The 23,707-nt window shown below is 50.8% G+C and overlaps 8 protein-coding genes across 8 annotated transcripts; 4 read left to right on the top strand and 4 right to left on the bottom strand.

Annotated features, from left to right (window-relative positions):
* Window positions 1–123: 123 nt before the first annotated feature.
* Z518_09375 (uncharacterized protein) lies at window positions 124–4,644 on the top strand (the record flags this gene model as incomplete). The annotated part of the gene is made up of 1 exon (XM_013413331.1): window positions 124–4,644. The coding sequence occupies one exon, from the start codon at window positions 124–126 to the stop codon at window positions 4,642–4,644; it is 4,521 nt and encodes a 1,506-aa protein (XP_013268785.1).
* A 1,216-nt stretch (window positions 4,645–5,860) lies between these two features.
* Z518_09374 (uncharacterized protein) lies at window positions 5,861–6,034 on the bottom strand (the record flags this gene model as incomplete). Its single annotated transcript, XM_013413330.1, has 1 exon — window positions 5,861–6,034. One exon carries the CDS (start codon window positions 6,032–6,034, stop codon window positions 5,861–5,863), a length of 174 nt encoding a protein of 57 aa, XP_013268784.1.
* A 2,495-nt stretch (window positions 6,035–8,529) lies between these two features.
* On the bottom strand, window positions 8,530–10,074 carry Z518_09373 (uncharacterized protein; the record flags this gene model as incomplete). The annotated part of the gene is made up of 1 exon (XM_013413329.1): window positions 8,530–10,074. The coding sequence occupies one exon, from the start codon at window positions 10,072–10,074 to the stop codon at window positions 8,530–8,532; it is 1,545 nt and encodes a 514-aa protein (XP_013268783.1).
* Window positions 10,075–10,402: 328 nt separating this feature from the next.
* Z518_09372 (DNA-directed RNA polymerase) lies at window positions 10,403–11,346 on the top strand (the record flags this gene model as incomplete). Its single annotated transcript, XM_013413328.1, has 7 exons — window positions 10,403–10,465; window positions 10,522–10,626; window positions 10,674–10,770; window positions 10,820–10,906; window positions 10,955–11,018; window positions 11,074–11,254; window positions 11,302–11,346. 7 exons carry the CDS (start codon window positions 10,403–10,405, stop codon window positions 11,344–11,346), a joined length of 642 nt encoding a protein of 213 aa, XP_013268782.1.
* Window positions 11,347–12,127: 781 nt separating this feature from the next.
* Z518_09371 (uncharacterized protein) lies at window positions 12,128–13,435 on the top strand (the record flags this gene model as incomplete). The annotated part of the gene is made up of 1 exon (XM_013413327.1): window positions 12,128–13,435. One exon carries the CDS (start codon window positions 12,128–12,130, stop codon window positions 13,433–13,435), a length of 1,308 nt encoding a protein of 435 aa, XP_013268781.1.
* An 871-nt stretch (window positions 13,436–14,306) lies between these two features.
* Window positions 14,307–15,803, bottom strand: Z518_09370 (uncharacterized protein; the record flags this gene model as incomplete). The annotated part of the gene is made up of 1 exon (XM_013413326.1): window positions 14,307–15,803. One exon carries the CDS (start codon window positions 15,801–15,803, stop codon window positions 14,307–14,309), a length of 1,497 nt encoding a protein of 498 aa, XP_013268780.1.
* A 612-nt stretch (window positions 15,804–16,415) lies between these two features.
* Z518_09369 (tubulin alpha chain) lies at window positions 16,416–18,102 on the bottom strand (the record flags this gene model as incomplete). Its single annotated transcript, XM_013413325.1, has 5 exons — window positions 16,416–16,690; window positions 16,747–17,445; window positions 17,506–17,813; window positions 17,873–17,931; window positions 18,091–18,102. The coding sequence occupies 5 exons, from the start codon at window positions 18,100–18,102 to the stop codon at window positions 16,416–16,418; spliced, it is 1,353 nt and encodes a 450-aa protein (XP_013268779.1).
* A 2,019-nt stretch (window positions 18,103–20,121) lies between these two features.
* Z518_09368 (uncharacterized protein) lies at window positions 20,122–23,043 on the top strand (the record flags this gene model as incomplete). Its single annotated transcript, XM_013413324.1, has 1 exon — window positions 20,122–23,043. One exon carries the CDS (start codon window positions 20,122–20,124, stop codon window positions 23,041–23,043), a length of 2,922 nt encoding a protein of 973 aa, XP_013268778.1.
* Between the last annotated feature and the right edge of the window lie 664 nt (window positions 23,044–23,707).

Raw genomic sequence — 23,707 nt, 5'->3', positions numbered from 1 at the left:
CAACTTTGTTCCCAGGTTCACGACACAACACCTTGTCCATTTCACTTTCGTACACTATCCAATCCTTTATAATCCGATTCCTGTGCATTGGCTCCTTCAGTCCGCTCGATGCGGTAATCGACCATGATAATCAGGTCCTTTTGTCGTCGCGCAATCGCCTCGTCACTTGCCCTCGTCTTGCTGCTGGCCTCCTCGCCGGAGCCTGCGTACGCCAAAAAGGATGGCCCTTCCATCTCTTCCACCAAATTCGACAATGCTATCGAAAATGTATTTTACTTCGACGACTCCAATGTCGTCATGGGCCAAGATAAAGAGACAAATACTGTCTGGCGTAGCGCCGACGCAGGACAGACATGGACAGAGGTCAATGGTCAAGGGCAGTCTGGTAACGCCTGGGAATTGTACCCTCACCCGTGGGATCCTAAACGCGCATACATCCTCGGAATCAAATTCGATCATTGGATAACAACGGACAGGGGCGAGACATGGAGAAGGTTCTCGTCTTCCGGCGCAGGACTGGCTCTGTTCCGCAGCAGTCCATTGAGCTTCCATGGGCGAGATCCGAAAAGAGTCATCTGGAACGGCGAGCAATGTGTGGGTCTGGCTTGCACAGATGTAGCCATGTATACGGATGATGACTTTGAGACAATAAAAAAGATGGGCAGCCAGACCAGAGGGTGTCAATGGGCGGTCAGTACCCCCGACTTTGCCGAAGAAATTGCCCCCGAAATCAACGATCGAATCTTCTGCATTGTAGAAGGTCTATATTCTCCTTGGCCCAAAGACAATAGATTGCTCGTGTCGGACGATTTCTTTGACCGAGAGAAAGCCGAACCTGCATTAGATGATGGTCGAGCCGTTACTGGTGTCATCAGCATGGCTGCGGTGAAGGGGTTTGTGGTTGCTGCTGCCAAGTCTGAAGGCACAGATGAGCTGGCTCTATATGTGACCAAAGACGCCTCACAGTGGCACCGGGCAGAGTTTGGGCAGCATCGGATCAATGAAGATGCCTACACGATCCTCGAAAGCACCAACTACAGCATGCAAGTCGATGTCCTCGGATCAAGACCGTCCAATCCAATGGGCTACCTCTTCACGTCTAATTCTAACGGAACATACTTTACCCGTAACATTGATCATACCAATCGAAATATCTACGGGCATGTGGATTTTGAGAAGGTTCAAACGATTCAAGGGATTGTTCTCGTCAACACCGTGGAGAATTGGGAAGAAGTCGAGCGCTCGACCGTGGCAGACAAGAAGATCATCTCACAAATCAGTTTCGATGACGGCAGGACATTTCAAAATCTCAAGGCCGGAGACAAACAATTGCACCTACATTCGGTGACCGATGCCAAGCAGGCGGGCAGGATATTTTCTAGCCCCGCCCCTGGCATTGTCATGGGCGTTGGGAATCCTGGGAAATATTTGAAAGATTATAATGATGGTGATCTTTTTGTCTCGGACGATGCGGGGGTGACATGGTACGAAGGTCTCGACGGAGCCCATCTCTACGAGTTCGGTAATCAGGGAGCCGTCATCGTTGCAGTCGATAATGAGGAGGCGACGAGTCACATCAGATATTCCATCGACCATGGAAAGACGTGGACTAAGGCCGACCTAGGCGAAAAAGTCCGTGCCGCATTTCTCACCACCGTTCCCGATTCCACTACCCTCAAATTTCTCATGATGGGCTCGCGCGGATCCGGTGCCAAAACAGAATGGTTCATGTTCAAAATCGACTTTGAAGGCCTTCATGGGCGCGTTTGTGGAAAGGATGACTTTGAGCGTTGGCCGGCTCGAGTCGATGCGGACGGCAAGCCCAGCTGTCTCATGGGGCACAAGCAATTCTTCCGTCGACGCAAAGCTGACGCCGAATGCTTCATTGACGATGAGTTCAAGGACCCCGTCCCTGAGTTTGAACCGTGTGTTTGCACAAAAGCGGATTTCGAGTGTGACTATAACTTTATCCGGGATCCAAACGATCGGTCGAAATGCCTTCCCGCCGGGCCGGTTTCTGTTTCGGAAGGAGAATGTAAGAATGAGAAGGATACATATCGAGGTCCATCTGGATGGCGATTAATCCCGGGAAATGAGTGTAATCGCAAAGGTGGAGAGGAACTCGATAAAGAAATTGACAGGCCATGTTCGGATACCGTGAAGAAACCAGTTTCCGGTGACATTGTGGTTGAGAAGACCAATTTCAATGCCGATCGCTTCTCTGAGTGGTATTATCTCGAAAGAGGCGACAAGTCTGATAGAAGCGACGAGACCATTGTGATGCGCACGAGCGAACGAGACATCTTTATCACTCGAGATCACGGCAAGTCTTGGGAACCAATTCTGAAGGGCGAGCCCATCACTGCCATCGCTCCCAATCCTCACAACTCCGACGTGGTTTTTTTCCTGACTAGCTCGAAGACGGTACATTACACCATTGATCGGGGAGACCGATTCGACCAGTTTTCAGCACCGGAGCGTCCGAGCAATCTGAGATTACCGACGTTAAAATTCCATCCACAATACAAGGATTGGTTGCTCTGGGCCGGCGCCGTCGGAAAAGATGACCATACCAATGTTTTCTTCTCCAAAGATCGTGGTGATCATTGGCAGACGTTGGTTCGGTACGCCAGGAAGTGCGAATTCATTTCCAGAGAAGGGGAAGCCAGGTCGGATCAACTCATCTATTGCGAGCAGTACGAGGATGAGAATCCCGACAAAAACCTCAGGCTCTTGTCCAGTGACAACTTTTTCGGGGACTCAACAGTTCATTTCCCGGACATTCTGGACTTTGCCACGATGTCGGAATTCATCATTGTTGCGGCCAAGACAGAAGATCGGCAGAGCTTGAAGGTGGATGCCAGTGTTGATGGACGGACTTTTGCCCCTGCCGAATTTCCCAGGAATTTCCACGTTGATCACCAACAAGCCTATACGGTGCTGGATAGTTCAACCCATGCCGTCTTTCTTCACGTCACGGTCAATGCCATGCCCGATCGTGAGTATGGAGCAATCATCAAATCGAATAGCAATGGGACATCGTACGTTCTCACTCTCAGTGCGGTCAATCGTGATAACGAAGGCTATGTCGACTTCGAAAAGATGCAAGGACTGGAAGGAGTTGCCATGGTCAACATTGTGTCAAATCCGGAGGAGACGAATCATGGCGAGAAGAAAAAACTCAAGTCAATGATCACACACAATGACGGGGCAGAGTGGGCATTGATTCCGCCCCCGAAAAAGGATGCCTCTGGGAATGACTACAAATGCGTCAAAGAAGCTAATAAAGCCGGCCCGAAATGCTCTCTGCACATTCATAGTTACACTGAACGAGCCGACAAATCCGCCACATTCTCCAGCCCTAGTGCGGTTGGTCTCATGATGGCCGTTGGTAATGTGGGTGAATATCTTCTTCCCAAAGACGACGAGAGCACAGACACATTTATCACTCGCGATGCTGGCATAACGTGGACGTCAGTCAAGAAGGGTAGTTACATGTGGGAATATGGTGATCAAGGCAGCATCATCGTCATTATCAAGGAATCACAACCAACCAGGAGCCTTTTCTACACCCTCGACGAAGGTGAATCATGGAGAGAATTCGAATTTTCCCCCAACGTCGAAATGCAAATTGACGCCATTACCACCGTTCCGTCAGACAACTCTCGAAATTTCTTACTTTGGGGTCGGGAAGTAGGAAACAATGCCAGACAGGGCATTTTTACAGTCCATCTTGATTTCGGTGGACTCGAGGAACGACAGCGAAAATGTGACCTGGACGAGCAAAACCCGGTTAACGACGATTACATGCTATGGGAACCGAAACATCCCATGCAAGACTCGAACTGCCTATTTGGACATGTGGCCCAATACCATCGCAAGCGAGCCGACGCGCAATGCTTCAACGGCAAGAAAATTGACCATCTTCACAACATCGCGCAGAACTGCAGCTGTACCCGACAAGATTTCGAATGCGACTATAATTATCAAGTTCAGCCGGACGGAACATGTCAGCTCGTGCCCGGCCTCCAACCGCAGGATCATAAACAGAACTGTCGTGATAACCCCGACCAAGTCGAATTCTGGTACCCAACAGGCTATAGGCGAATACCGCTGACGACGTGCCAAGGAGGCCGAGAGCTGGATAAACTGGAAAGCAGACCGTGCCCAGGCCATGAGGAAGAATACGGAAAGAAACACGGCATCAGTGGTGCGGCATTGTTCTTTGCCATTGTCATCCCTCTTGCTGCCGCGGCGGGGATTGGATATTGGGTATACACGAAATGGCAGACTGGGTTCGGTTCGTTTGGCCAGATCAGGCTCGGCGAGAGCATGGGAGATACGTCGCAGTCAAGAGATCCAGCCTGGATTACAGTGCCGGTGGCGGTGGTTAGTGGCGTCGTGGCGGTCGCGAAGGCTACTCCCCTCCTTGTCATGAGTCTCTGGAGGAGTGCCAAAGGATATGTTCCCCTGGGCTCTGGAGGTGGCGGAAGATTTGGAGTTGGAAGAGGAACCGGTGCCAGTGGGTATGGAGCCCCTTATCGTTCGAGAGATGCATTTGCAAGGCGCGGACAAGATTATTCCCAGGTTGTCGAGGACGACGAGTTACTCGGGGATGGGCTGGATGAGGATGAAGAAGTTTGAAGTATCTGAGTAAATCAAGCGGATCAATTGGGATTCAGTATCTTTATTGCCGGATTTGGGACGGCAATGGCAACAAGGCGAAAAGGTATCAAGAGAGGTGAAAGGATGGGAAATGAGCTGGTATAGACATGATCGAGGTGCGTTCCTCGATTCAAGATTTTCCAACGTCGTCCCCCTCACCCTCATCAATTCTGGGGAGGGCAGAGATGTAAGTATAGTTCAATCAACTAAAGTGTACGAGGGTATGTTAATACTATTCGAGATCTTAGATCTGGGCGAGTACCTAGGTTGCCTTTTCCTCGTTTCTTCCAGATCAGGCTTCGGCGTACGCAATGGTCTTTGCGTTCCAGATTGGTAGGACGGACACACATGCACAGTCTCTCTGGCGGTGGGTGCTGGGCAATGAGCCGAGGTGATGTTAGGTGATATGATGCGAAAATGGTGTGATCCGTGATACGGAGGGACGACTTGGGGCCCCCTTTTGTTTTCTACCCTCCAGCCTGTTGATGCTAGCTTGGAAGACATAGATCGAGGATGATAAGGAACGAACGAGGAGCTTCTCATTCGGACGAACACGTGGGTCATCTGCCGTTGTCTTCAAGCGTGCCACGCACGTAATTCAACCCCAATAATGAGAGATCAGATTCGAGTATGAGGGGGAAAGCGATAGGGGAGAAGTGTCGAGCAAACAGATGAAGGTCATAGTTGCGGAATGGGAACGGGTAGGGACACGAGGAAGGTGAGGAAAGGGATCAGGGTGAGCTTAAAAAGGGTCAATGGGCCGGATGGCAAGGAACCAGAGACAGCAACACTGTGTGGACGAAGTGGAAGCCCGACCAAAAAGAACGATGACGGAATGCAAGAAGCAAGAGGACGGAGCGGAGCTGAGCTGCGGTGTTCCTTCTGGAATTGGTCCATTCCGCTTTTCTATTTGGATGTCGGTAGAATTGAGATTGACTCCTTCGCTATGAACAAGTCCATTGACTGTCGTCCTGCACCCTCTCACACAAACACAAGGTATTGGATAGCTGTTGACACCCCAATCTCTTTTTTTTTTTTTTTTGGTTTCTTCCTTCTCCCCTCTTCTCCGCAGCTTGGTAGGTATCGAAATTTGGTTGTGGCTGGAAAAGGGCTTTGCATTGTTTGTCCATTGGAAGAGTGGAAAGTCGATTGGGATTGTTGAAGTTTGTCGACAGGATAGAAGGGTCTGGAGCGTTTATTTGGCGAAAACCTCATCGATCTGCTTCAAGGCCTCCTCCTTGGAGATGCTATATGCGGCAGCAACCTTCTCGGCGAGGCCATCCTTGTTGCCAGCAACAGAGGCAAAGTCTTCGGGGGTGAGTTTGTCGAATTTGGCACGGAGTGCGGCCTTGGTCTCAGCGTCAGCCATGGTGATGGAGATGTGTGTGAAAAGTGGTTAACTGAAGATGGAATGGACTTGAGATATTGGATGAAGATGATTCGGGCTTTGAGAAGCTTGAGGGAAAGAAAAGAGGAAGAGAAGATAGTCGTGCCGCTATGCAACGTGTTGTTTATATAACGATATGCCGCTGGATGATCTTACCCCTCTACCCCTCCTCCTGAGTTCCCTTCCAAATTCCCAAATGGGCACCCATGTCTCTCTTGCACCATTTTTTGTTTTTGCGAGTACAAAGCCCCACCTCTGTGCTCTACGGTTAAAAAGGCAAAGACACATTGTGTTCTGGAGATCCAATCAAGGAGTGTTCATCTTCACCGATTCCATCACAACACCGAATGAAAATTCGTGACGCCAAGTGACGACCCGCTCGATCAAGCAAAGCGCCGTAATCGGTCTTCTTAGCTCTTGAACCGTGGAAGGGTCCTGGAGGGTGAAAGAGGGGTGGTGTTTGCAGGCACGCGAACTTGACCCACGGTTGGGCATTTGGCGGTGAAGAAAGTGATAGTGGTATCTATGGAAATCGGGTGAATTGCAGCAGGAGCTTGGAAGGATCGAGAGCGAGACAGTACGTGAAACCGAGACGGCCGAAGAGCGCTGAAGAAACCGGCCCATCGGCAACCAGATGTTAAAATCTTGTCTGAAGGATTAATTGTTGCCTCGTGTTTGATACCGCCTCATTCAGGCCCCCTCGATTCCTCCTTTGGTCAATGCTGACTCCATGTCAGGCCCCAAAGGTTCAGGTACACGAGGGGCATCATCGATCAGCTGCAATTCCACCCACTGCATCTGCCCGAGGCCCGTTAGACTCTTTTCATCAACCTTCTCTCTTTTGCCCCTTCGGGATTTCCAGTATCTAGTGTAGCTCTGAGGACGGCAAAACGGAGGGAACAGCAGGGACTAGTTCGGTCTCGACCTCTGCAATACAACCGGTGTGAAACATAACTGGTGCTGATTGAAGAGTGAGACGGCTTATCAGGTGAATGGAAACATCGTTGGCTCGTTTGGCTCGTTTGGTGTGCAGAAGGATATCGGGCTGCAGCAGGACCCCCGGTTATGCCTGATTTGTGAGGATGGTGTCGTCCATAATAGTCAAGAGTGGCCACGCAGGTATTAGTGATTGTGACGGACGAGTCGAAGCGAACGCGTTGGTGGGAATTGATAAACTGAGTGCCCAGGTGGTAGGTACCTAACAAATTGCGAAGCTAGTGTTCAAGTCAGCAGTTGCTGGCGCAGGCGACGGCGGAGTTCCTCCAAACACTCTCTACGGAAACGTATTCCAAATTCATGCCGTGTCCGTGTTGAGGAGTCCAACGTTGATCCACTTCCAACCCTTTCCTTCTCTAATTATAGAGCTGAGAGCTTGATCTTTCCTCACTGGTCAATGCAGAATCTTCCATGTCATTCTTCTCCGTGGCGCGCTTCAACATGAAGCAGTTGAGATCCTCTTTGACAGCCTAGTATGCCCTCATTTCGAATGATACCAAAGTCCTGCGTTCACAATTGGAGACCAACCCGAGTTCAATATACCATTTCTAGTACTCTTGTCGCTGGCTCGGACCAAATTTGATCTTGTAGAGCACAGGTAAGCTGTTGAAGAATTGTTTGAGTTCGAGCGACTCAAGTCTGGGCGTGTGTAAACGCCTGCAAGAGCTTTTTTGTTGACCTCGCTCTCCTCATGTTCCAAGATCCAATTGGTCGAGTGTGATTACCGTACGCAGGATCCTGATTGATAAGAAATTCGGTGCTGGAAGTATAGCATTTGCGAGAACTGATGGCTGGTTGATATGTTTGAAACCCTCGTTGAATCATGTCAATTCCTTCGATCTTGCCGTCGACGGCAAGAATGAGTATTCTGAGGGCGGACGGGAGTGAAATAATCCAACTGCATTGACATCGAGCAAATCGATACCAAGGTGCTGGCAGTGACTGGGGCAGCACAAGGCTGAGGCCGGCAGCCTGGTCAACGCGCAGTTCAGTTTGCTGAAACTGCGTTCACAAACTGCCTTGAGTCAAAGAGCGACGATGAACTCAACTTACCCTCTTTGTCACGGTGTTGGACACCTTTGTCAACCAAGTGATGGTGGACCGGAGTGGCCATCAAGGTCATCTAGGAAGAGCAATGTCGCCATGACACTGTCCTCTCCATCGGGCCGTGGGCCGTGGGCCGTTGAGCTGAAGATATGTAGACGCCGTGGTCGATCGTTCTCAAGCACTGAACAACAAGTTCTCCTGGAGCATAGCTCCGTTCCGGTGAGCTGCCTCTCGGCCCATTTGCTTTCGACAGTTTAACGCAGGTTCCAGAGAAATCTGCCGCCGCCTTTGGAGGCGGTTTCCCTCAATGCCCTCAATGCCCAGACTAAGTTGTCCTCCTACCTAGGCTACCTTCCCACGTACATATATTAAGAAGCATATTGTAGCCCTGCTTGGCCAGGTTTGGGGTCTCTGGAAGAAAGAGGACATGTTGATTACGGCGAGCTGTCGCTTGCCTTTGCAGAGGTATCCGGACTTCTCGTGGTTTCATCAAGTAATCCCTTTTCCCCAAGCATGATAATAGCTCCTAGTAATCGTTTCCTCTCGTCCTCTCGCTCCTTTTCGACCATGACTTGGAACAGACCTTTCCTCTTGGTACTGACTGATGCTGGATTCGAGATGTCTTTCTTGCTCCCCCCGCCATCCTTCTGAGCACTCGAAGGATTTTTCTCCGATATGTCGTGCGAGTATCGACAATTTGAGCCGTATTTACAGCGGCCAGACTTGAGGAAAATCTTGCAAGGACGTGGAATTTTCGCTGGTTTTGCTAAGGGCGGTGTGGGACGAAGTCCATCTCCGAGTCTGGTTTGATTCGTGCTTAAGATTTCTGGAGCCGTGTCGGAGTCGGGGGTGCCATCCTCACGAGACTCGTTATCTGAATCCGAGTCTGTGGTGGATGAGCCCGAGGAGGAGGTGGCATCGGAATCGGTCAGGTCTGAGTCGGAAGACGAGTCGAGTGCTTCAGATTCCAGATCCAACATCTGGTTTGAAGTGCGGGCTGAAGACTGCGTATCCGCGACCTGCTGCATTGGTTGTGCAAATCGTAGAGCTTCCTCAGCCTTCGCTAATTCCTGCTCTGCTTGGAGGGCTCTCTTCCTCAGCTTTTCCACCTTCGATTTGGTTCGGACGGCGGCATCGATCACAGGTTTGCTGTCCGCCTCCTGCTGGTACTTCCGTGGCTGTACCTCAAGTGTCTGCCCCCTCACTGTTTGTTTTCCCGCCCGTACCTTATCCCTCTGCCGCTGAGCCTCACGTTTGGCATCCATTCTCAACCTCTTCTCTTCTTCCCATTTCCTTTTTTTCTTTTCTGCCTCTTTTTTCGCAGCTTCAATTTTTGCCTGCGTTGGGTATCGTCTTCTTCTCTCCGCTATCCAAGCAGCTATATCTTCGGGAGTCCGTAATGTGGACGTGCGTCCTTTATACTCGAATTCTAGAGTTTGAGAGTTCCAATTCGTATGGCTCGCCAGGCGGTTCTCCTCATCCTCGTCATCCTCTGGATTAGAATCGTCTTCCAATTTTGAAGGGGTCAGACCAAGCAGGTTCTGCTTTTTAGGTTGCGGAGGGCTAGCACTCTGATTAGCCTGATTTACCACAGGCTTCCGAGAGAGGAGGTGTTCGATCGAAGCATTGAAGCTGGGGACGGCAGGAGCAGCAGTCGGACGAGGACGAGGTTGATTTACAGGATTGAAAGCAGCAGCATGATCTCTCTTCTGAGGAGGGTGAATGAAAGAGTCCTGTCGCGGGCCATCGTTGAACCATTTCATTGAATTTTGCGAATAGCTGCTGGGGTGGTCGAGAGGTGCGTTGCGATTACCGCCACGGCCTCCGCGGCTGTCTCTGGTGTTTCCTCTGACCGAGTAGCCACCTCTGAATGAGCCTCCGGTACTACCCTGAGACCCATTTGGTTTGTGGTATATGCTTTCCGGATTTCGCTTCGGAGGAGGTGGTGGAGGAGGGAACGAGAAGGGTTGATTCGACATATCCAGGGACTCGAGGTAATTGATGTCATCGCAGACTGAGAAAATGACTATACCAGCCGTAGGATAGTAAATCGTCAAGCAGATGCATCGTGAGAAGGTACTGATGTATTGCGGCGTCGACATCAGTTCCCTTCAAAGCGCCGCTTTTGTTTCATCTGCTAGGCACCACGTTGATTGGTCCGGATCAGCACTTAAGACGGGCATCAGTCAAGTCCCACTTCAAAACCCTGAGACTATGGGCAAAAAGATATTCATATCTGACGGAGGTTCTATCTGAATGAATCTTCTTCCTATGAAGCGCAAAAACCACATTTGAACAGACGAGATCATGCTTGATACAATTTTCACGGAGACACACAATCATAGCCCTTTACGCACCGGCTCACATCATGTTCATTCTTGCAGGTTCTTCCCTCCCTCACCCAACTAGCGTGACTGACTTTATAGACTACATTCGATGATCTTGTCCAGATCCCACCTCATGGATTTCGCAATAACCAGATAACTCGAGAGGACCTCGAAGATCGAATCAATGAAAAATATTCGAACAAAGTACGTTTCTCAGCTGAAGCCTCAGAACATTCCTGATATGGCGGTAGGTGGTGCAAAAAGTCGGGCTCTGTCTTTGCATGTACGACCTCTTGAAAGCTTCGGATGGCTTGATCGGAAACGGCACTGGCAATGCCAATGTGAACGGTATAGCTTTGCCTCTAATTGACGAATGGAATACTCATCCGGAATGCAGTCCGTTTTCGAATGATCGTCTTCCGACCATTTAAAGGCGAGGTCATCACCGGCACGGTCCAGAAGTGTACGCCCAAGGGCATTCGAAGTGAGAAACGTCATCTAGTTGCCGCGAACCTATCTAACATCAGGCAAGTCACGACCCAATTTTTTGAAGATATTTTTGTGCCTCAGACCATGCTTTTCGAGGGGTCCGAATAGTAAGGCCGATACCGATCACACGAAAATGTGGCCCAACAATTGACATATTGATAGCGACGAAGCAGAGAAGACATGGGTGTGGAGAACAGAAGAGTCCGAACTCTGGTTTGATGAAGGAACAATTGTCAATCTGCGTATCGAGGCCGAGAAATGGCAAGACCAGGGCCCAAAAGGTCCCATCACGGACAGCGAAACTGAGACAGAGAATGAATGCCAAGTTCCTTACTCTATAGAAGTACTGACTGTCCTGACTGACGGGGGAACGGTGCTAACTTTCAATAGGCTTCAATGGCCGAGGCCGGCCTAGGAGGTGTTGAATGGTGGTGAAATTTTTTCATATGACCTGAGAAGGAGGCATGGCGCGACTCAGCTGTTGTTGTCACATTGGGCATCACAGTGTTTGAGTCAGTGATGCCTTTAGGGAGATTCATACAATGCTCCTCCCGGCGATGGTTCCATCCGCCACGTGTGTGCCCGAGGGTGCCTGAACATTCGTCCGTCCCGAGGCAGGGAGCGAAAGAGGTATGAATAGTCATGGAGTCGTCGATGATGGAATTGGCACGTGAATCGGTGCAATCAAGCATGCTGGTTCACGGTTGGGGGGAGGCGAGCCAAAAGGGTTCGTGGTTTGTCATCAGGCACTAAATTGCGCCCTTTGAAAGGCGATCAGATGCGGAGAAACGAGCCCTGAGGCGTTGAAACAACTGGTCGCGGGCGCAAAGAAAGCCTGGAGCCTATGCAATGGTAGTTGCTGTCAACGGTTTCAGGCGCTAAGCACGTCATTTTGCTGCTACTTGATTATTTGATGGCCATTTCATTCTATCCCATCAACATACCTCTCCGTCAGACCTCAGGCAAGATGAACTTCACTCCTTCCGTCATCCTCTCAGCCTCTTCATAATCCCTCCCTCTTCCGCTCTGCGTCCCTTCAAATACCATCCTATCTTTCGAGCTGCTCCCCGAATCCTCTGATTGGACCCCTCGCTTTACCCCCCGATATCATTAAGAAGTGCTCTACCCCGAAGCTCCCCCTGGTCAATCTCTGTCTGATCCATTTTTCCCTCTCGATAACAGAATCGACAGAATAGCTTGAAGGCTCCTTGCCAAAATGACTATTTCACCTCGTCCTCTACGTCCTAATGAGCGCATCTTGACCAACGAAGACGGCGGAATCGATACTCCTGCTCGCCCTCCTTCACCAGTCCATAATTTCGGTACACTTGCTGTTCATGCTGGTTCACCTCTAGATCCCTCTACCGGAGCTGTCATTGAACCTCTCTCCCTCTCTACTACTTTTGCGCAAACAGCCGTTGGAAAGCCAGTGGGTCTCTACGAATACAGCCGCAGTGCCAACCCGAACCGTGACAATTTTGAAGCAGCAGTGGCCGCTCTTGAACATGCTAGATATGCTCTTGCTTTTGCTTCGGGCTCTGCTACAACTGCGACGATTCTCCAATCTCTAGCTGCGGGCTCGCATGTCATTTCAGTATCAGACGTCTATGGGGGAACTCATCGATATTTCACCAAAGTGGCCCTCGCGCATGGAGTCGAAGTCACATTTTCCCCTTCGATCGAATTGGATGTTGAAGAGTTGATTCGGGCACAAACAAAACTCATTTGGATCGAAAGTCCTTCGAACCCTACCTTGAGCTTGGTCGACATTCGGCATGTTGCTTCAATTGCCCATAGACACGGTATACTGGTCGTGGTGGACAATACCTTCCTATCTCCCTATCTGCAGAATCCTCTGGATCATGGAGCCGATATTGTGATACACTCTGTCACCAAATATATCAACGGGCATTCTGATGTGGTCATGGGTGTGGCGGCTTTCAATTCAGACGAGCTCAAAGAACGCTTGACATTCCTACAAAATGCCATCGGCGCTGTTCCATCCCCCTTTGACTGCTGGCTGGCTCACAGAGGTCTCAAAACTCTTCACCTTCGAGCCCGCGAAGCGAGCAAGAACGCCTTGGCCGTCGCACAGGCCCTGGAAGCTTCTCCTCATGTCATCGCAGTGAATTATCCAGGCCTCGATTCCCACAAACAGAGAGCGATAGCTATCAAGCAACACCGTGATGGCATGGGTGGCGGTATGCTCAGTTTCCGACTCCAGGGTGGTCACGCTGCGGCAGAGCGATTCTGCCAGCAAACCAGAATTTTCACGCTTGCTGAAAGCCTGGGAGGTGTCGAGAGTCTTTGTGAAGTTCCCAGTGCCATGACACATGCTGGAATTCCCAAAGAACAGCGTGAGGCGATTGGCGTGTTTGACGATCTCGTCCGACTCAGTTGTGGGGTTGAGGATGCTGAAGACCTGAAGAAGGATATTCTGCAAGCGTTAGAGAAGGCTGTCATTGGACCCAAATTCACGAATGGAGTCAACGGAATTAACGGCGCTGCTGTCCCAAGAAGATGAAGAGAGCGGACATACAATCTGGGTAACAAGGACCTTTTTTTTTCCAAAAAAAAAAAAAAAAAAAAAAATTTACAGCTACAAAACAGCCCACAACCAGCATTCTCGGAGCAATATCCTTAGCCAGATGCTTGATATCTACATCTGACTCTGAAACTGATCTACCTACGACACGACTTGACCTGAACTGGTCACCATGGAGGATGGGGCTCTCCAGATATGCTGTTGGACTACCAAGCAAATAAACCAGGGAAAGATATCCAGACAACAATATCCTTCGGATCGGGACGGTTTCCTCGAAAGTCCTACAATACCAGGGGAGCACGACATGATACAAAAAAAGATTGGAACTCCAGGAAGGGATGATCACTAACCCTTCGTGTGTTTTCTGGATATGTCCGGCTCCATTGGGAAGGTTGACTCCCCTGGGGCCGGGAGGCCACTCTCACCTATACTCCTCAGAAGACTAGGAGAGCGGTATTGTGTATATATGATCATACCTAGGGCGGGAAATGGCGGACATGCCTTTTTGGCACTGGATAGACGAATAGAAGGAAGGCCAACAATGACCATGAATGACATGAACTTCGAGGATTTCCCTCGCACACATGAAGATACTAGTATTTCAAATTTTTTAAGAGAAATGCCCCAGGAATGTTGCTGTAGTGTTTACAGTATGTTGCTACACTACGCCACGCAATGTCAAGCTGTAAATATGAAAACAAATGCAATCAGGGGTATCTCTGATATCCAAACAAATATGCCCTACGTGATTCCTTTCATGTCAACCGTACCCATATCACGCCAGTTTATATCATCCCACAAAATGACCCATCGATCCATGCACGAAGCAAAAGAATTTCATAAATCATGATCACAGCTCATCCAATTTCTTCATTCTAGGATCATCGTGCTCCATATCTTTGAGAGGAGGATTGACATCAGCAAGACAGCCCTCTGCCTCCGCAGAACCGGCGACAATCTCCCTCGGGACCTCAGGAAAGGCGACCTTGCGATTCCGATTCCTGTCAGCGATGCCGAGGAGGATCCGTCGCACATCCTCGGGAACATTTGGACGGAGACTGCTATTGTCTTCAAGGAGTCGTTGGTTTTCTGCGGCAATGGAGCCGCCGTCACCCCCCAGGCGGAGTGAGCGGTTCCAACTCCCTTCACTGTGTGCACGGAGACCAGCCTTGACAGGGTCGCCGTGGAACCACCACTCCTTGCCCAGCACGACGAGAATCACCAGGACAAACATCATGATCGTTGTCCACCAGCAAATTCCGAAAACGCGGTCCCAGACCTTGCGAACCTGGTCCTCGCGTTTCTCCCATTTCTCGACGTCTTCGCGGGCCTTTTCAAGGCGAGCACTCAGACTCTCGGCTCTGGCACTGGCCGTTTTCCCTCGCGCAGCCAATGCGGCGGCTTTTCGTTCTCGTGCTTCAAAGCCCGTCTTGAAGCCCTCGACGCGCCTGCGCGTGTCTGCATCGAGTCGTGCGGTTTCCTTGTCGAAGTTAGCGATAAGTTGGCCACTCTGTTTGCTGAGGGACTGGAAGCTGGTAATCATCGCCACCAGATTCCCCACTGTTTCTAGCAGATTGTAGTATCCGTAGTCTAATCGGCGGGTGATTTCGATGCCCGTGGACGTAATGGATGTAATGCGTGTGCGCATCTCTTCCTCTGCGGCGGCAATCTCGGCATCACGCCTCATGATGTCTTCTTTCTTCACGTGTAGCCGTTTCGCGAAGCGAGCTTGGTCACCTTTCTCTAGAAGAAGATCAAATGAGGATTTGGGTTGAAGGGGTGGTCGGTTCGGGTCAGAAGTCGCCGGATATCGTAGATCATCTCGTCCACTTTCATTGTTGTCTGTTGTGACGGCCCCAGAGGGGCCCACGACGTGCTGCGCAGCCACCTGGTTGCGTTTTTCTCGCTCGGCGTTCAGACCTGCGACGAGATGTGGGAGACTCGAGAGCGCTTCCTTGGATTGGAACCGCCGCAGGACAGGGTTGGCATCGCTCTGCGTCGGGCGGTGGCGTTTAGACGAAGCCATATCATTATTTAGTTGGGAGTGAGGAAATTGAATATGGTGGTGATGGGGATGGTGTCGATAGGACGAGCCGGGAAGATGAAGTCGGGGGAGTTTCTCTGCTGTTTTCTCTAATGTAGTGGCCGCGGGAAGGGTGATGGCATTTCGTGGTTTGGGATCTGCTGGAGAGAGGTATGATCTTGAGCGGACATGAGAAAGTCTTGGAGGTTGAGTTGGTGAAGTTTCAGCGTCTGAATCCTGATGGGATGGGTCTGTGTGAGATCGAGAGCGGTAAAGAGTTGGTCGACTGTCCGCGGTGAAAGCATAGGGGAGTGGAAGAGACATTTGTGTTGGAATATGAAGAGGGTGGAGCGGACTGTCATAGAACAGGTGTGCATTGCGCGCCCAGACACGGTCTTTTATCGTTTCAGGCCACATTGAGAATCGAGAATGAGGTCAAAGATCTGGGGTCGGCACGCAACGGGAGTGAGGTCACGTGAAATTTGACAAGGCTGTCCAGACAAGGCTGAACAAAAGTGACCTGTGATTTGGGTCCACACCGGCAATCGGGTATCAAACGAACATTGCAATTTGGAATATTCATCTACCTCCCTACAAAGGCGCCAGTCTAGGCTATGCGCTGCCGGAAAAGTACGAACCTGCCCACGTTTCAAATCCAATGTGGTGCTAATCGACGGTTGTGCTATTCAATTTCTGCCCTCGCTGCTTTCGTGCTCGAACACCCGTTGACCTCATTCATCTTACATACTCATCAACCTCTCCTTCAGAGAGTGGATAGGCATGAACTCGGTATTCCCATGTCCCCCCACACCTCGGTGCCCAGGTTTCTGGGCTTTCGCGACCTTGTCTCCCATTTGTCGGATCCATCCAGCTCCAATTTACGTCCCACATTATTTCTCGCTCAGTCCATTGTCCACTTATTCAGTTCGTGTTTGCTTAGTATTCGGCGCCGGCCTCGTCTTCGACTTCCAAGCTGTCGCTCGCGACCTCTTCATAGTCTTTCTCCAACGCCGCCAGGTCTTCTCGCGCCTCGGAGAATTCGCCTTCCTCCATTCCTTCGCCGACGTACCAGTGGACAAATGCACGCTTCGAATACATGAGATCAAACTTGTGGTCGAGTCGGCTCCATGCTTCGGCAATGGCCGTGGTGTTGGACAACATGCTCACGGAGCGATCGACTTTGGCCAATTCGCCGCCCGGAACAGGCATAGCTAACATAGAAAGTTAGGAGGATATTTTTTTTTCAGATCGATGTCGGTACACTTACGAGGCTGATAGTTGATTCCCACTTTGAATCCAGTAGGACACCAATCGACCAAGTGGAAACTCGACTTTGCTTTGAGAGAAGCAATGGCGGCATTGGCATCACGAGGAACCACGTCACCACGGTATAGGAGTGCGACAGCCATGTATTTGCCATTGCGAGGATCACAGACGACCATCTGGTTATTGGGTTCGAAGCATTGCAGAGTGAGGTCGTGCACTTTGAAGCTCTCATGGGAAGATCGCTTGGTCGAGATAACCGGTGCGTAGCTGATGAGCGGGTAGTGGATGCGGGGATATGGCACCAGGTTGGTTTGGAATTCGTTCAAGTCGACGTTCAATGCGCCATCAAATCGTAGACTCGAGGTCACGGAAGAGACGACTTGGGCAATGAGGCGATTCAAGTGCTCGTAGTCCGGGCGAGGAATGTCAAGATTGCGACGACAGATGTCGTAAACGGCCTCGTTGTCAACCAAGAAGGTACAATCGGCATGTTCGATGGTGCTGTGAGTCGAGAGGACAGCATTGTATGGTTCCACGACCGACGATGACACTTGGGGGGCGGGATAGACGGCGAACTCCAACTTGCACTTCTTGCCATAGTCGACAGAGAGTCTCTCAAGAAGGAGAGCTCCAAAGCCAGAACCAGTACCACCTCCGAAGGAATGGAAGATCAAGAATCCTTGTAAGGATGTGCAGTTGTCTTTTTGCGAGAGTCAGTGTTTCTGAAAATATCCCGAGCTCATATATCGGATTCCCTTACCGGCAACGCGACGGATCTTGTCCAAGACATCATCGACCAGCTCTTTACCAATGGTGTAGTGACCTCGAGCGTAGTTGTTTGCCGCGTCTTCCTTTCCACTAATCAAGAGCTCCGGGTGGAAAAGGGATCTGTATTTTCCTGTCCGAATTTCATCGATCGGAGAGGGATCGAGATCGACGAAAATGGAACGGGGGACGTGCTTGTTGTTGCTGGTTTCGGTGAAGAAGGTCTCGAAGGCGCCAGGATCGCCGACGTTGGCGTCAGGGTCAGGACGACCGTCAGCCTTCAGGCCGTGCTCGAGTAGGTACCTGGGCGCAGAGGTTAGCCAAACAGATCTGAAGTAGCGGTGGGCGCGTTTCGATCGCACAATTCCCAAGCGGCATTACCAAGCTGAGTGCCAGCCTGCCCAATGTGCAGGTGGCAGACCTAAGGGAAGAAGATGTCAGTAAACGATGGAACTTTCACTCATCCGATGGATAGACTCGACAAGTAGCTGTCGAGCGTCGTGCTCTGATTTGTTGATTTGCTGAGAAATTGTGGAGGGGTAGGGCACCGGAGGCACACCAACAAAGGACCAACACTTACCTCCCCGTGCATTCTGGAGGGATTTTGCGATTCGAAAGTGAGCACTCGATGGTCTTAAGATGAGGGCACACTATGCAGGTCGGGATGGAAGCCAGACCAGAATTGTTGATGGGAACGTGACAGAGGGGAAAGGAGCCTGCGCAAAGGCGAAAAAGAGTTGTGCGTTGGAGTTATCGATTTGCTATTGGCGCGTGGAGGAAAACGGCATAAACAGAAGCCAAGCCGACCTGCACCGCCAGACATTCACTCACATATCCGGCTCAGGGGCGCTGCCCTCTCAACTGCGCCTCTCAAACGCTGATGGCATTGGTACCTGCAGCCCAAAGTACCAACACATATCTTTTGCGCAAGGACTCACATTTCCCCTTCCGACACTGTGCGACGTTGCAAAACCGATTAACATTCACCACACGCCAGACCGATTGTGAAGCACAGTACCATGACACTGGAGTAGCACAATGCGCGAAGATCTTTGGAAACTTAAATGTTCAAGAGCAACAGCGAAATCTACAAGGCTTTCCTTGCCCCGGAATGGATCAAGCACCGGTCGCTGACTTTTCTAGGGGACCTTTCCCCCTGATGGAGTAGACGTCTCTTCCTCGATCGCAACCTGTTAGCTGTCTTGAACCCCGAGATCCCGAGACGAATCTCCAATTTCTTTGTTCTGAGGCTGAGGCAGCCGGTTCAAATCTGGAGTGATGCTACGTACTTGTTTGAACGCCCATCATTGATAAGGTCCTCTGTACCAATCTTCGAGACGGAAGCACATGATAGACATGAAACGAGGTTTTTGCCATGATCGTTCGGTGCCACAACGGCGGGCGCCACCAAAAGGATAAGACCCGCAAAACGGGCCTTTGCCATAAAGGGACCTCAAAGGAGGACATGGCTTTTGATAGACCAGGGGGTTTTCAGCCAAACGTCTGACGACTTCGTAAATTATCTAATATTATTATTATTCTGCTTGTATAATTTTGGGAATCATGACCAACACATGCTGCAGGAAGCTGATCCTGTATATCCTGGTCATGGCTATCGGCAGATGTAGTGTTGCATTGTTACAAAACAAGTCGTCTCATCCTCTATGCTCTGTATACAATGGTTCTGCTTTGCATGACCCGGAATCGGACACATTACGCGTTGTCATCAAACAGTCGAACGTCCGCTGATGCGTGTATGATGGCCCACTCGATCACGATCACAGAAGCTTGCGAGACGAAGGGCCTTGTTTCTCGAATTGGACATTATGCGTTGTGGGTGAAACAAGGGCGGGGACAACGATGCAGACCACCTCACAATAATGGCCGCGGTGCAGTCCAGTGACTGGAGAGTGAGCCCCGGCTGGGGGAGATGAAGTGGCCAGTTCAGGGGCAGATCGAAGATGTCCCGGTTGCCATCTGGTAGAGCTTCGCTCCATCAGCTCCATCTTCGCAACAATTGGAATCGCCCATTAGCTGGCACCGTCCAGGCCCAGCAAAGCACGAATTCCCTGCCATGTATTGTCGACTGGCTGCATTGGTCTGCTGGTCTTTTTCGACCCTGGTCGGCGCCAATCGCCTCGGCGTCGCCAAACATGCGCCCCTCGAGCTACCAGCTCCGTATCCCTCACTCGACTCCCCTGCTACTACTGTACATGCATTGGAAAAAAAAAGAGAGAGAGAAGCTGGGATCACACAGCCTTTCGGCGTCCGTACTCCGTGTTTTCTCCTGTCTTCTTTGATTCTCTCATTTTTTTTTTTTTCCCTCAACAAACACGCTCCCCGCCTTCAATCGTTCTTCTATCACAACCTCGATTTTTTGTTCTCGCCTTTGTTTATTTTTCTTTGTAATACCCTCGCCCTGCTTGAGCACGGCTTCTTTCCGTCGCACACGGCAGGGGGAACTCTCCTCGGCACACCCTCACGTTCGCTACCTTGTATCAGAGCCACTGGTTGGCTTCTGATTGTACGATATTCTACCGGGAAGAGGAGCGATCGTTGACGAAAATTTTACCTGTCACATTACTGAATTTCTTATCCGACCCTGTACACGATGGCCGCTCCGGGGGGAGAAGTCCCTCGCGTTGAGGTCGACCCCAGTTCCAAACGAACCTCCGATGACGATGATAGCACTGCAGTTGGCAATGACAGAGCTGAAGGCTCCGTGGACAGCAAGCTCTTGCACGAGCGTTTGAAGATCGAGACCACTCGAGACCAGGGTGCTCGGTTTGAAGGACCGAAGCCATCTCCCTCCCAAACCCGAGAAGAGGCGTCCCGTCTCGACGACGAGCTTGCGATGCAAAGAGTTGAACAGCTCACTTCCATGGAATCCAGCCAAACAGAGGGCCGTAACTCTACCAACCTTCATCGATCTCGATCTCGGGCTCCGGAACCCATCGATGACTTTGACAATGCTACCAATCCTATTCACGAACGCGCCGCCATCTACAAGCCGCCGGAGAACCCGAGCACCAAAGTCGCCAAGTTCTTCAAGTATGTTCATCAATCTAGCTTCGTGATCCGCTATTTCACCTACATCGTCCCAGTTTTCGCTCTCCTCCTCATCCCTATTTTGATCGGGGCATTCCTACCCGCGGCGGAGAATGCTAGTGTGGGTGGTGTTGAACTCATCTGGTTTGGCGTCTGGCTTGAAATCATTTGGTTGACGCTCTGGGCCGGCCGCATTGTGGCCAAGTCGATTCCCTATCCTCTCGGACTGATTGCCAGTCTTTTCACCAACAATGCCAAAAAGTGGAGAGACTTGGGCAAGGCCCTCGAAATCCCGGCGACGATCTTCTTCTGGTGGCTCGGCATTGAGATTTCATTCTTGCCGACCATGAAGAATCACCACGTCAATGGCAGCAAGAAGACACAGGAATGGGAGGACGTTCTCAACAAGATTATCATCTCCATCTTTGTGGGCACGACCCTGAACTTCATCGAGAAAATCATCATCCAACTGATAGCCATTTCCTTCCATTTGCGAACGTACGCCGACCGGATCGAAATCAACAAGTTCCAGATTGGGAGTCTCACCAAATTGTACATCTTCTCCAAGGCGAAGATTGCCATGGAAGACGCGGAATTTGAGAAACCGTCCGAGCCTGGGTCCGGTGCGCGCACGCCGGGGATGTACGCTGCTCAAGCCCAATCTGCCATCACGAAGGCTTTTGCCAAAGTGGGCGATGTGGCTGGTACGGTGGCAGGTGATTTCACGGGCAAAAAGGTGGCGAAGAGCAGTCATCCCCCTCAGGTCGTCCTGACATTGCTCAACACCACGAGTGGTTCTCAGGTGCTCGCTCGACGTCTGTACCGCACTTTTGTCCGTGAAGGTAATGAGACCGTCTCATCAGATGACCTGAAAGAAGCCTTTGACAACGAAGAGGAAGCCGAAGCCGCTTTCAGCATGTTTGACAAGGACATGAATGGTGATATTTCGATGGAAGAACTCGAAGCGGTCTGTGTGGAAATTGGAAGAGAACGGAAATCGATCACGGCTTCCCTCAAGGACCTGGACTCTGTTGTCGGCCGGTTGGACGATGTCTTATTCTTCATCGTCGCTGTCGTCACCATTTTAGTCCTCATCTCCCTCATTTCCACTTCGGCGGCCGGTGTTCTGACCTCTGCGGGCTCGGCCATTCTTGCTCTGTCCTGGCTGTTCTCCGCCACGGCGCAAGAATTCCTCCAGTCCTGCATTTTCGTCTTCGTCAAGCATCCTTTCGACGTGGGAGATCGAGTCTCGATCTATGGGAACACCGGTTCATCCCTGAAGGGAGACGATTACTTTGTCAAGAAGATCTCTCTTCTGTATACCGAGTTCAAGAAGATGGAAGGTCACATTGTCCAGGCGCCCAATTCTTACCTCAACACGCTGTTCATTTTGAACATGCGACGTTCGGGAGGTCTGGCTGAAGCCGTCCCGATTGTGATCCGATTCGGCACCACCCTCGAGCAGATTGAAGCCTTGCGCAACTCACTCACCGAGTTCGTCATATCAGAGAAACGTGAATACCAGGGGAAGATCCTCACCGAACTCCGTGAGGTTTGTGAGGCGTACTCACTCACTTTGAACGTGGTTTTCTTCTACAAATCCAATTGGCAAAACGAGTTGCTTCGTCTGCAACGACGAAACAAATTCATCTGTGCCCTGATGGTGGCATTGCAAGAGATCGGTATCGAAGGACCTCGCCGCAACCAAGCTGGTTGGAGACCGGATGCGCCCTACTTCATGCAACTGCCTCCGGGTGCTCCTCCGCTGATTGGTGGAGACGTCCATGATCCGAACAACGGCCTGCCACCAGGTTCCTTCACCGGTGATCCACTGCACCAAGCGCCTGTTGCTGCACCTCCGTTGAGCCATCCGTCAATTTTGCGCCGTCGGCCTAGCACCGGTCAACTCGGACGTCCCCGAGGGGAATCTCTGTCAACATTAGCAAAACGCGTGGACTTTTCTTTGGGCATGAAGGGGGTTAGCTCCGGGGAGTCACTCTCAGATGTGTACGAAGATCGAAGCCCTCGCCAATATGGAGAAGTGATTCGAGAAGCCAATAGAATCGAAGATGAACGCAGAAGTTCACAGAGTCAAGACCGCGAAGGGGTGGCAAGATCGACTTCACGAGATCATCAGCATGCAATGAGTGGAATCTTGAGAAGGTCCACCTCCCAAAGCTTCAACGGTAACCATCGGGGCTCCATCAGTGGCCATCGAGCTTCTATCAGCAGTCAAGACACACACCGCAATCGCTTCTTGAACCGGTTTAATCGCCCCGGTCGAAGCACTGATCTCCCTCGCGATTCTTTGGCTGAGGAGGGCCAGGCCCCCCCTATGCCCCCTCTGGATGAAAGAAGCGGCCACATCGGCTCTACTGCCGTTCGCGTGGATTCGATTGCTTCTACTGCCGAAGGTGAACCATTCCCGGCCATGGTCCCCGTGCACGGCCGGCCTGAGGAGGTTGAAATGAGAAGATTCGGATAGGGTTCGTCGAGTCAACCGTAGTGAAGTGTTCTTGCAGACACGAGGTCGTTCGAAGTTTTATTGGCATATCCCCCATCTGAATTTAGGAATCTTTACGTTCTAGGATGGAGGGGGGAAGCTTCTTCGGATCCAGAATGGGCTGGTGCTTTTGTTGATTTTCCTCACATGATCCCTTTTTTGCGGTCGCATTGGCTCCTTAGCCCTCAAATCAATGTATAGACATATTTTAGGTGGTCTTGAGCGACTGCGAGATTACGACCATAGAGATAGAGCTTACGAATCGTTGAGTGTTGGGCCACTCAGATGAACTTCAAAGACCATGAATTGGATTGTACGTTGAACTTTTGGGATGTTATTGCGTTCAGCGCGTCGAGAATATCACGGTGCCATGCTAAACTAGAGACACCATGCAAGAGCTTAGAACCATGTACATATTCATATCCTAGCCTTCTGTTGTGTCATGGCTGCCAAGCCACTAGGAGAGTAAGCTGTTATCTTGCTACTCGCACCCTTACCCCTTGATCGCTTGAGATCGATCAAGTCGATATCAATAGACTAGTCAATTCAGTCAATCCCATCCTGAAAGGCCCAGGACCACGCTTGCCTGCCCACTGACTTGGCCAGTTTGATAGTATGCCTCAACCATGACGAGCCACCCGGTGAA

Source organism: Rhinocladiella mackenziei (genome assembly GCF_000835555.1).
Source record: "Rhinocladiella mackenziei CBS 650.93 unplaced genomic scaffold supercont1.7, whole genome shotgun sequence".
Classification (NCBI taxonomy): domain Eukaryota; kingdom Fungi; phylum Ascomycota; class Eurotiomycetes; order Chaetothyriales; family Herpotrichiellaceae; genus Rhinocladiella; species Rhinocladiella mackenziei.
Note: the sequence above shows the minus strand (reverse complement) of the source record. Positions and strands in the feature narration are given on the sequence as shown.